This window comes from Hippocampus bargibanti, linkage group LG06 (assembly GCF_051943395.1).
Source record: "Hippocampus bargibanti isolate YZ-2025 linkage group LG06, ASM5194339v1, whole genome shotgun sequence".
Classification (NCBI taxonomy): Eukaryota; Metazoa; Chordata; class Actinopteri; order Syngnathiformes; family Syngnathidae; genus Hippocampus; species Hippocampus bargibanti.
In genome coordinates, this window is record NC_142739.1 from 1,397,501 (window position 1) to 1,410,455 (window position 12,955).

At 41.9% G+C, this 12,955-nt stretch overlaps 1 protein-coding gene across 2 annotated transcripts in view; it reads right to left on the bottom strand.

The window, feature by feature from the left end:
* Positions 1-7,614, bottom strand: part of pop1 (POP1 homolog, ribonuclease P/MRP subunit) — a 14,612-nt gene extending 6,998 nt beyond the window's left edge. The window contains exons 1-11 of one of the 2 annotated variants that reach the window (XM_088999338.1): positions 7,504-7,614; positions 6,479-6,590; positions 6,225-6,368; positions 5,030-5,205; positions 4,676-4,933; positions 2,844-2,931; positions 2,597-2,775; positions 2,258-2,526; positions 2,085-2,178; positions 1,872-1,980; positions 1,675-1,794 (exon numbers count right to left, since the gene is read on the bottom strand). In XM_088999338.1, coding sequence (XP_088855464.1) covers positions 1,675-1,794; positions 1,872-1,980; positions 2,085-2,178; positions 2,258-2,526; positions 2,597-2,775; positions 2,844-2,931; positions 4,676-4,933; positions 5,030-5,205; positions 6,225-6,368; positions 6,479-6,587 — 1,546 coding nt within the window. In that variant the 5' untranslated portion in view covers positions 6,588-6,590; positions 7,504-7,614. Of the gene's footprint in view, positions 1-1,674; positions 1,795-1,871; positions 1,981-2,084; positions 2,179-2,257; positions 2,527-2,596; positions 2,776-2,843; positions 2,932-4,675; positions 5,206-6,224; positions 6,369-6,478; positions 6,591-7,503 lie in introns of both variants that reach the window. The other variant, XM_088999337.1, reaches the window with a different exon arrangement.
* Between the last annotated feature and the right edge of the window lie 5,341 nt (positions 7,615-12,955).

Consider the following 12,955-nt stretch of genomic DNA (forward strand, 5'->3'; position numbering starts at 1 on the left):
AAAAAATAACATAAATCGGTCTGCTTATTTCCACCTCCGTAATATTAACCGTCTCCGTCCCTCGCTAACCCCTCACTCCGATGCTATCCTTATCCACAGTCTCGTCACCTCCCGCATCGATTATTGTAACTCACTTCTCTTCGGTGTCAATCAGAAATGTCTCCATAAACTCCAACTCGTCCAAAATTCTTCAGCCCGGATCATCACTAGAACCCCCTCCTTTCACCACATCACCCCTGTCCTCCAGCAACTCCACTGGCTCCCTGTTAAACATCGAATCGAAATCAAAATACTTTTGTTTACATTCAAAGCCACCCATAACCTTGCCCCTCCCTCTTTCTGACCTGCTTCAAATCTCTGTTCCCTCTCGGTCCCTCAGATCTTCATCCTCCCTTCACCTCTATGTGCCCTCTGCCCGTCTCACCACGATGGGCAGCAGAGCTTTCAGCCGCTCTGCTCCCAAACTCATGAATTAACTTCCACCCAACATCCGCAATATTGATTCCCTCCCTATTTAAGTCCCACTTCAAAAAGAATCTGTTTAAAATTGCTTTCAATGTCTAGTTCAATTTGCTATTTTATTATTTATCATTTTACTTATGGTTTTATTGTTATGTGCTTTGTTTTATTGTTTTTATTGTAAAGTGTTCTTAGGTGTTTTGAAAGGCGCTTGAAATTAAATGTATTATTATTATCATACATACATACATACATACATACATACATACATACATACATACATACATACATAACTACACATATACAGTAAAGTCAGTTATATCGATATTCTCGGGAGTCGGAAAAAGTATCGATATAACCGGACTATCGATAAATGATTGGTTTATAATAAACATTGAATGTTTTAGAATGTGCATATATAAAATAGTCCTATCACACACACACACACACACACACACACACACACACACACACACACACACACACACACACACACACACACACACACACACACACACACACACACACACACACACACACACACACACACACACACACACACTTGTCTGGCCACGACAAGCCAAACTGACCATAGATCTCATCATGCTTTTTGAGCAGTGACACTCATCAACCACAGGTAAAACATCTCTGCCAGCATTTGAAAGCCTAAAAGGTAAGCAGGGCTGCAATCAGCTTTATTGGAGGCAGATTAGCATTAATACCGATAAGGCCAACATCCTGAAGTTGTCAATGCTGTGACATTTGTGTTTGGTCATGCGCCATATACACACAGTGTCGTGTCTAAATTACAGCCTCCAAAGAGGAAAATGCTTTTATTATCCAAACGGGGTCTTTTTTGGGAACGGGGATTTTTGTTCCATATTTAAACGAGAAGCCATGGTAGTCGCAGATCTCACAGTATGATGACCAATTTCAGACAGACAATAAACAGGGTGTGTCATGTGTACAGATCCTTGGGTATTTTTGGATGAAATCCTAGCAAGAAAATCTCACCCAAACACATTTAAAATGTGTTAAATGGGAAATGAACATAGTCTATTTTTGGCAGATTGGTTTAGATCTACCAAGAAAGTGGGGAACTCAGATTTGCAAAGGTAGACCCAATATATTGGGGCCAGAAAAGGCAATTCTTAGTTGCGGTGTAATTGGCTGCCAGTATTTCCAAGATTTCAGTTGCTAAAGGGCAGATTTTACCTTGCGCCTCCTTTACACATGGCAAAGCTTTAACCCTCTTTGGCGGTATATTCAGCCGAGGGTCGTCAACTGTCAGCCCCAGCACAATGCCTGGGGGGAGCTCTGCAGTTGAGTAGACACCTGGTTGAATTACAAATCAATAATTAGAAGACAAACGATCAAACCATCCGATTCCCACTGAGTCGGGAATTGTAAACCTTTCAGTGTGTGAAAGAGATCCGTTTGCTGCTGATGGAGCTTCATCGTGCTTTCTTCCTTGCAGTGATTGGGCCACCAGAGGCAGGAGGAAGTTGATTTAATCATCTCCTGATTAAAAAAAAAAAAGAGAAGAAGAACATGCAACACTGTAACAGCGGCCTGGCCTCCAAAAGACTTCCGTTTGCCATGCTGATAAAATTGACAGCCCTTACGTCACAGTCTGTCGCAGCTTCTAACACTTCTGTCAGCACCGAATGGGACTGCGGTCCAATCAAGCGGTATCGTACAATCTCCATTGTGAGATCACTGCCAAAGGTAAACAAAATATTTCGTGTGGCCTTTTGCTGATTGTTTGAACGAACCTCATCCGGAAAATGAGACCAACTTGATCAATATTCCAGTTGAGTTAGATTTCCAGCTAACAGGGGTGTCTGGTGATCTGGTTCCATCACCCAAGATCTTCTTGGCAAGTGGGCCTCCAGCATCCTTGTTTCGCTTCCTCTTTGTCCCAGGCGCGTGCTTGATTTCAGGGTTTCTCTCAAGCTTTGGATCCAAATCTGTAGTGGAGACGTTTTCTGCGTCCGTAGCCAAAGGCACGGGCGGAGGCACCGCAGCCTGACACTGGCACACACTTTGGAACTCAGTAAGGACATCCTGAAAACACAAACTATGCAAGTCAAAGGAAAAGGTTGCATTGAAAAAGCCACAACAAAAAATATCTTACCCGTTTAAGAGCGGGATGAACCCAAGTCCACAGATGTCTGTGAACCGAGCCGGGCGTGCGAGGTCTCCATAGGAATGTGACCGAGCCCAAAGGCTGCGAGGGGAACTGTCCAGCCCGGTACAACACTAAGCTGCCTTGTCTTTGTCCAGACAGACACAACCGTTGAGCAAACGTAGGGCCTGCCGAATGACAAAAGCACTACATGCTATGGCAACTCGCTGCATATGACAAATCAAATGTTGCTCACCAGCCTCCTTGCTGGTCAGCTGGGAGAGACAATCAAGTAGCTTGTCTTCCTCTCCCTGGAGCTCAAGGCAGCAGTAGTACGATAGGTCCTGTTTGCAAAAAAATACATCTCTTTTAGACAGTACCGTCAATCTATTTGTATACCTTGCTACATCACTGACTTTCAATCTTTTTTTGTTTGTTTGTTTTTTTATTGTATACAGGTTTGTCCGAATTTCAGGGTTGTGCACCTCCAGTACAGTACTGTTGAGCCACGACAAGCTGGAGAGCACTTAAAGGACAACCGACACCATTTGTTTGTTAACTGACATCAGAAAAACGTTTTATAGCATCTATAATAGCCAAAACATGCAGGCTGATCTTTTTAGTCAAATGAAAAACACCAATAAAAATGACTTCAAGTGTCCAAAAACTACTTCAAATTGAACCTGGAAGTGGTCAGTTTCAGAAGGTGCCGCCCCTTTGTTCCTGGTGTAACGCCAAGAGGTCTTGCCTTGCTCGAGAATCAAAACAAGGGCTTCAGATTCGGAGAAGATGCTTTCTTGTTACTCATCCAGTTTGAATATGGTTCAAATAGTTCTGAAGAGCAATCGATTAAAGAAGTTATTCCGTGTCATTTTGAGGCATCTGGACTGAAATGCAGCGTCCCAGAGAATGCACAAGATGCCGCCCAATCTCCGTTGGAAATGGGCTGATTTGTCTGCTGGGAATTTGTGTTAGCTCGTATCAAATAGTAGTATTGGTGCAACACACAAAGATTCACCATCGCGTTATTTATGTCTAATATTGCCATCAACGCGGATCAAAACGGTTTTCAGACCAAACAAAGCATTGTGTGTCGCTTTCTCGGTCAGTGACGTCACGGTAGGTAGCGTCACCAACTCAAAAACAAGACTTCCTGAATATTCAGCGCGCATCTTAAAACGTAAAATATCGCTATATGCGGTGGCATCTTTGTAAAATAGGCTCTGTAGAAGTCATTTGATGTGATTTTACAAATTATCGACACAACTTGTCGGGAGGCGTCGGTTGTCCTTTAAGTATCGCGAAAGAGATGCAGCTTAATTCACAAACAGCTTCCGTGAGCAAATAGAATATACCGTACGCCTGTATTGTTGTATGCTCTGTTTCAATATAATGTAGCTCTGTGTGTTCAATGTGTTTAAAAACTTTTGTTTTTTCCCAGGTTCAAGATTTGATTAACTCTTAAGGACAGGGGTTGCTCGAGTTGACATCTATTCATGTTTGCTTTCTCTTGTATGAATTAACATTAATGTCAGTTTAGCATCAATTACAATGGACCCTTAGAGGTGTTGCTACCCACTGCCTTTATTTTATCCCATGGCTAATGACTAATAAAAGGTTCTGATGTACAATACAATACATATTGATTTATATAGCGCTTCAACAACAGCTGAAACTGTAACAAAGCACTTCAAATACAGGATATGATGACTGTTGCGCGACTGTTTTCAACAATGTACATTTCTCTTAACCAGTTTGCGGTGTTCTCTTTTATTGGCTTTAAATTTAAGATGTAATTATTTCGATGAGTTGATACTGAAGGGTTAAATAAATAGAAACTTTCCATGTTGTTGCAGCTTTGAAGATGAGAGCTTCTTTTGTTTTCTGTATCGTGATGTTCTACAATCGTCTCCAATTTGGTGACAGCAATGAAGTGAGAACGCGCTTTGGAATATATTTCATTGCATATGATTTTTCTTTTGGGTCTAATCTCTTCACGTGGCAGATTTATCCCATGCAATAAATGGCCGTTCACTACTTATGACCGAACAACGGTCATCCTGTCCCGCTTTGGGCCTCGGTCCATACCTGCAGCAGACAATGAGTGCTCATGGCTCTGTAGCTGGGGCGGTAGCATTTCAAGGTGGGTCTGTCCCCAAGGCAGTAGCCCCACTTTTTGACCATGGGGAAGCGCTTGGCGTGCCAAATGTGTGTCTCCAGCCACACATTTTTTCTCTGCCGTCGGTTGAACTCCAACAGCATGTTTCCGTGGCGTCGGCGAGCTTTGCGGCTCTTGTTTTTAGCCTGCTCCCTTTTTTTAACGCCGCCTTGCAGGCATTTCTCTCTCTGCGGTGGACCAAAACAAATGTTACTCAAGTCAGAAAGTAATACGGGTATAGAAACGAGCGTTTCAAATGGAAAACAATGCTTTGTGAATACAACCATTTTGTTGGCCATCTCTCTCAGCCGGCAAGGAAGACGCTTGGTGTTGTGGCTCATCGCCCTTCTCCTCATGTGCCTCGGCAGCGCTCCAAAGACATGACAGCTGCCTGTTGTCTTGGTAACGGCTTTCAGCATAGCACTTACCTCTGCTGCCCTGGCCCTGGCAAAAAATCCAGCTAGGGATACAATTTTGCAAAGGCAAAAGGTATTTTTAACAACAGTGTTTGAAATGATGCAAGACACCTCTGATATGTACAGTGAACCCCAGCTATATTGCAACTCATTGCTCACAAACTCCCTATATTCTGGATTTTCAAGTCACCGTTTTTATGGGTTTTTGTGGCATACAGGAGACTTTGGAATCATGCACCTTCGCTGTAGTACCGTATTAAATCACAAGGTACACATAAGGCGTACCCCCAATGAAGAGGGTATTTTCAAACTTTTTCCACGTATAAGGCGTACCGGACTATATAAGGAATGAAAAGTTTTCCAAATATAATATATACAGATATAAAGGTTTTCAAAATACAAGGCACGCCACATTATAAGGCGCTACAGTAGAGGCTGTGGTCACATTTTATATATCCCGGCATGGACCGCGCACTACTTCCTCTACAGGGGGTAATGGAGTCAGTGGCTGCTCAGAATAGTTGCGAGAACTATTGTGGCTCAATATTACTTCGCATTAAAAAGACGCACCTTCGTATACGGCGCGGGGTCATTTTTTCGATGAAAATCAAGGCTTTTGGGTGCGACTTATACACCGGAAAATACGGTATATTGATGACCAAAACCTCCTATCAAGCACCCTCGCTGTCCATCTTTAAAACGCAACTCAAAACTCGGAGTCTTTGGCATTTGACACAGCATGACTTAAACTTGATTCTTAGTTTTACTGCTTGGTGCTTTCGACAGTCTTTGTTACTGGTTTGTTGCTTTATTGTTGTGTTTGTATATGTTGCTGCTCTCTGCGTTTAGCAGTTGAATGGTGGTTTATGTAAAAATCCATCCTGATTTCCACTAGCCCATCTTTGGCCCTTCGCCTTATATGTTAGGGATTAAGATAGAAATGTACATGGCTCTGTTCAACTACCTGAAATATTAAATCATAACAGTGACCTTACAGTATATCTGCATTAAAACTTCATGAATTCACTGTGCTCGTCGTATGCAAGAGGAGAGGTTTCTTCACCAGTAATAAACTGAGGCATCTTGACACCATAGAATTCGCCGGCTTTCTGGTGCCCACGGACCCACCCAGTCTGTTGGTGGGAGCTCTTCTTTCTTTGTGAAAGTGGATCTTTGCCAGATGGACCGTCACTACCACCACCACCACCTGAGCAGCGGATTGACAAATACATATATGAATGACAATGACTTTATCGTCCAAAAAATGAAGAACAACAGGCAATAATAATGATGAGACACCAAGAATTCAAGTGTTACCGTTGGGATTGGGGCTCCCCTCATCGTGAACAGATGTTGATAGACACTGCACACTCGCGGGTTGGTTTCTCAGTTTCTTCTGTCGCATTTTGACTTTAGCTGCAGACATTTTCTTCAAAAGCAGAAACGTTTTTTGTCACAAATTGGCAGGGGCAGTCGGAAAAAGTATACATACAGCTTGTGAAGGTATTCTTCAACCTTTTATTTATTCCTATTGCCACATTTCAGGTTTTGAACAAAGATATGAATTTGGAATTTTGGAGGGGGGTTAAAAATCGACATCAAATGGGCTTTATTCATAATTGGAATGAAATGTGTACACTATTTTAAACTTGTTTTAAATAACTTTTTGACCCTATCAACCAATTGTATATCCACATATTGTGACGAAAGCAGCACTTATTTCAATCTCCATATTATCCTATCTTTTATATTGTGAAAAAGCAAATACTGAAGTCAAAATGTATAAAGAGTTATGATTATTAAAAATGTCCCAATGAATGCCATCAAGTTGTGGACAAGTCAATTCGGGCTGATTGACAATGTAAAACGTGGTAACCTGTTCTTACATTTTATCCATGTTAAAATCTCAATTCAGTGACACGATCCACATGGATATTTAGCGGGTTTCACTTTTTTGGAACATACCGACATCATGTAACTTGTTTTGATTTCAGGTTCTGGACATGCGTGAATGATACTGGTTTGGTTTCATGCCTATTGTATCCAAGAAATCCACTGGGAGTTCGTGTCACGTCCCTACGCATGGAAAATTCGAGGGGACATTACTTCATGAATACCGTACTTGTTTATCGTCTCGAGCCAGGCACACGCAAAGTCTCCAGCGGGCCCCCACAAAAGTTCAGTTTGATATTCCTGCTTTAGAACGTCCCCGACGTTCCTATTACACAACCGGCCAACATACAAACAACATATTTCTCCTAAACCAGCATCGTAATTTTAAGTAGATTTATCGTTGCTCTTTCAGCCAAAATCAGATAAAATAGTATTACGATAGCAGTTACCTGGGTGGATACGAGAAAATCTGCTCCCAGTGCGTTTTTGTTCTCTAGACAAGCTAGCGGGCCAGCGCGTGGAACACAAAACGTGCGAAATGCTTCCGCATGTGTGGTGCTCATGGGAGTTGAAGTTTATATCTGAAACAACATTTGAGAGCATTTTAAATCGTTGAAATCAGGGGTGTCAAACTCAAATTCACAAAGAGGCCAAAATATATAAAAAAGAACACAACGCCAGACCATTTTTTTTAATTGTTTATGTTTTTATTATCTTTAAGATACAGAAAACTACTGTATTAACCATCCTAATATATTGCAATTGAATGTTTGCTTAAATACTGAAACCAGAACAGGTTTAAGAAAAAAATAAAAACAAAAACTGAATAAAATGCCAGGCTTCTATATCTTTAACTTTATTAATGTTAATTGTAACCTAGATCTTTTTATCACAGACCAGCAAGGCCAACACCTAAAAAAATATATACTATATATATTTTAACTTTGAACAGACCATGCCATCAGTAAATAAAATAATATTTATCATTTTTTGTCTTTTTCACTGTTCAGTTACTCTGATGATGCTCATGGGTCCAAGCTAGATACTTGGCATCACTTTTTTTACAGGCAAGTGCATCAATTTCTGCAGTCAGGCTCTGCGCAGAGGAAATCCTCAGGACTGAATGAAGGTGTTCATCGGTGAGATGACGATGTGGTGCTTTGGTCCTCTTCGTTAACGAAAACAGTTGCTCGCACAGGTGTGACCATGAAGTGTCCGTGATAGTTTTGAAAGCTGCTTATAAATGAAATGTATTATTATTATTATTATTATTATTATATGTGCTCCCGAACATGGAAAGCATTTGCGCAGCTTGGGCACATAGTTCGGGCAGTGTGTCACGGAGGTAAGGTGGAAATTACGGATCACCGCCAGTCATATTATAATGCCCCTCGGCGTGATAAAGGATGCGCACAGTCGTTGGCAGAGCTGGTCAGGCTTTTATTAAGCAAACGTTGCAGTTAGCACAATCATACCGGAGTTGTTGTTACGCCACAACTCACGTGCAGTCATGCTCTCCGGCTCTCTCACGGACTTCTCGTTCAGGTCCTCCCTTCTCTCCGTAAACGTCATGCTCTCCCGACTAGCCCAGCCCCCAAACATGCAACTCAAAAGCCGCGGACGTTACAATATTTTGACTTGAGCGTATCATGACACTGCAGCTCAATAAGTTATTGGGCCATTGCTTGGTGTGTTATCTATCAGACTTATCATATCAGAGTCCGGCACCGCCATGTCTGGACAGTAGTGATATATATATATATTTAGTTTGCTGACGAAGTTTCTTGGATAAGAAGCGAAACGTCCGACACCTTCAAATTTGTACAGATGACGGCTGAAGAAACCTTTTCATCGATGGTACTTCAAGTGTAGCTCCGCAGGTATGAGCAACAGGCCTTCTGTTGAGTCCACTTTCACTATTGAAGCTCACTAGAATTTTGTCAACACAGATCACAGAGGAACCAGTCCAGAAAGGCAGGATTTTTTCAGCTTTTGTTTGATCAGCATTTTTCACATAACGCTGAAGATAGTTATAGGTTGCTTGCTGCGCCTGAGCCAATCCCATCTTTGTTGTTTCAATCAATTGCAACACTCTTGTCTGTGGCCTTGTCTTGTCTGTGTCAGAAACACTATTAGATTGTTGTGAATTATCCCTCAAATGCAATTTTGAGCAAACATGTTCATAGCGAGGACACAGGTTTTCATTTTTTTTTAAAGAGCCAAATGACTTGACTTCTGTTTTACTTTAATCCAATACAAAAAAATAACCAAGGAGGACAAACCTGTTCTCCCATGTCACTGTCAGATGAGTGTCTATCATTTGCGTCATGATGAGATCCACCTTCTTCAATCAATTGCACACTTTCTCCCACCATGTTGGTGACAGATTAATGAGCTTCACTGCATTCATCCAAAAGACATGTTGGAGTATTTTCTTTTGTACCTATGTAAATTCTTAACTGTTTCAATTTGGGTTTTTCGTAGATTCTGCCAATTGTTTCATCTAAAGCAGTAGTCTCAAACTCGCGGGCCAACTGCGGCCCCCGAAAGAATATTTTGCGGCCCGCCTTGATATGAAAGATTAATGTTAGTGTGGCCCGCATGACTGATATGAATGAAACTTGTGTGTGTGCAGCTGAACAAGTAGGCAAGAGAAGCCATATTTAGGACAGTTCATGTTCAATATTTTCTTCATGTTAAGAAAGTTAAAGGTTAAAGAACTGTGAATACAGACATTTGAAACTTTTTTAAAATAATTAGTTTTGCTGTTTTTTTCAGTCGTCTGTATCTGCCTTATAATAATTATAATTATTTTATTCATTTATTACTGGTTAATTTATTTTTTATTCATGTTTCCATTTATTCATTTAATTCATTTTTTTGTGTTAAAAATAAACTTTTTGAGAACATTAGAATGTTTTATCTGTGCTTTTCTTGTGGAAATCCTGATGCGGCCCAGCCTCACCCAGACTCTGCCTCCAGCTGCCCCCGGGTAAATTGAGTTTGAGACCCCTGATCTAAAGCAATTTGGTTTCTTTTGAAATCACAGGCCTCAAAAGTAAAGTCATCAACAGGTCCTTTGGTTGAGCTTCCATCTGGGAAAAAGAGCCTTTTCCCAGCTCCAAAATCTGAGTGACAGTTGCTGTTTTTTCCATGATGGTATGCCTTGTTCCTCCACCTTTGCTTGTCCTCACTTGATGGTAATCATTGCCATAAAAATGGAGCAATCCAATTTCTATCATGTAAGTCTTTTCTGCAGAAACATTTTTATGTCTTGCCATCCCATCATCATGGTTTTGGAGTACTCCCGAAGTCTCACCCAGTACACCTTTTTTGCTTGATCTTATTTTGCCTCTTAATTTTTGGATCACCATAAGAAGTGATATATTTGCCTGTTAGCTCTTCAGTCATCATAGCAATTACTGCCATGTCAACCTACAAAGATAAATTGTGAGAATAAATACTTGACATGTTTATTTAATTATCTTCTTCTTCTTTTCCTTTCAGCTTTTCCCTTCAGGGGTCGCCACAGCGAATCAGTGTCCTCCATCTCACCCAGTTTTGTGCATCCTCTTCTCTCACACCAGCTAACTTCATGTCGTCTTTGACCACATCCATAAACCTCCTCTTCGGTCTTCCTCTCGGTCTCCTGCCTGGCAGTTCAAGGCTCAGCATCCTTCTCCCGATATAGTCACTCTCTCTCCTCTGGACATGTCCAAACCATCTCAGTCTGGCCTCTCTGACTTTCTCTCCAAAGCCTCTAATATGAGTTGTCCCTCGAATGTACTCATTCCTGATCCTATCCAACCTGGTCACTCCCAAAGAAAACCTCAACATCTTCAGCTCTGCTTCCTGTCTTTTCTTCAGTGGCACTGTCTCCAGTCAGACTTTGTCATCTTTGTCTTCCTTGCTGTCCAGCCTAGCATACAAGTCATCATAGGCCTCTTGTTTGACCTTTGCCACCTTTACTTTAACCGTGCGTACATCTCCTTGTACTGGTGTCTACTCTGGTCCGTCCTCTTAGTGTCCCACTTCTTCTTTGCTAACCTCTTTCTCATATTCCCATGAGTGATGGGAAACTCCAGGCATCATTATTTGTATTCTTTTCAGAAGTCAAATAGAAACTCCGCTTTTTTTCCCTTCGATGTATTACTATTGCAAATCAGAATAATATTTGGTGGGATTAAATACATCAAAGTCAAAGTCAGCTTGATTGTCAAATATGCTAATATGCATGACATACAGCACAGATGAAATTAATGTCCTCTCGGACCCAGCGTGCAAGGCACTTATAATGTGGCTAAAAGAGACATACAATTGACAATAGACAATACATGTAATTTCTGAATGTAAAGTGAGGTAGTGTCATATGTAAAGTGAGGCAGTGACGTATGTAAAGTGAGGTAGTGACGTATGTAAAGTGACGTAATGTCGTAATGCAAAAACAACAACAAAAAAGGGTTGAAGTGAGGTCTTGCAGAAAAAAAACGAGAAAGGAAAAAAAATAGAGTTCAGGATGATAGTACAACGTGTAGCGCGTACTCAGTTCGGTGAGTGTGGCAGTGGGAAGGGGCAGTGGGGACCAGACACACCATCTCGAACAAAGCTTTAGTGAATGAAAGTCTCATAAAATTTGCTGTTGATGTGAAAATAAACAGTAACTAACAATTTACCCAATGAGCCCCCGTTACGCTCTTCGGACTTCGTACCTGGTTTCTTTTCTTGATCTCCATCCAGCGCACTGGATGACGAGCAGCCCATGATACGAGGAGGGGAAATGTTTTGACTAAAAGTACTGTAGTAAATACAATTTCCTCTTGAACAAGATGGAGAGTTTGTAGTTAATGATCAAATGCACAACTGATCATTGAATGCTTGTGTGATCATGCGTGGCCCCCATCCATCCATCCATCCATCCATCCATCCATCCATCCATCCATCCACCTTCTGCCACTTATCTGGGGTCGGGTTGCAGGGGCAGCAGCTTCAGTCGGGAAGCCCAGACTTCCCTCTTCCCAGCCACTTCTTCCAGCTCGTCCTGGCAGATCCCGAGGCGTTCCCATCTGGGAGACAGTCTCTCCAGCGTGGCCTGCCCATGCCCCTCACCCCCACACGGTCTCCTGTCAGTAGGGCATGCCCGGAACACCTCACTAGGGAAGCGTCCAGGGGGCATGCTAATCAGATGCCCGAGCCAACTCATCTGGCTCCTCTCTAAGTGGAGGAGAAGCAGATGATGATGTCGCTCAAACATCTGATATTCACTCTTCACTGTCAGCCTCATGAGTACCCTCGCATTGTTCACACGACAAGGAGGAGGAGGAAGAGGAGCAGGCCGGGGGCAAACATGTCTCCTCTCCTTCCTCACTGCACCGGTGTTTCCTTCCGTTTCGAGAGAACGGAACCACCTTGTGGCAAAATGTATGGTAGCGTGTGAGCAAAGAATGTCGCTTTGAAAAAGGCTCGTGTAAATATTACCCACGTTAGCAATTACACCAGGATATACAGTATGACCACGAACTTTATTGTCTGTTAGCTGTACAAAGAGTTATGTTTACCTTAAACAACAACTGTTGAGATCCGCAACGTGTCTGCGATGCATTTGGGAGAATAAAGACTCGAGATGGTCCTTGTTTAGATCGTACCAGTAGGATGTTTATTTGCCGGAGTACAGAGAGCAACCGCTTCTCTCAGCATTGTCCAAGAAGTCACACAGACTTTCATTGCTGTCAAAGGACCAGATGTAGCGTTGTGGCTGGGTTGCCAGATCCAGTCAATATTACAGCATTGCACAAAATGAATCAAAATGAATTAATCTGTCTCAACTATATATGCATATGGGACATCTGATTAATGTGGTCCAAACAACTAAAGAGAAAAGTCAGTGACCATTATATAGACTAT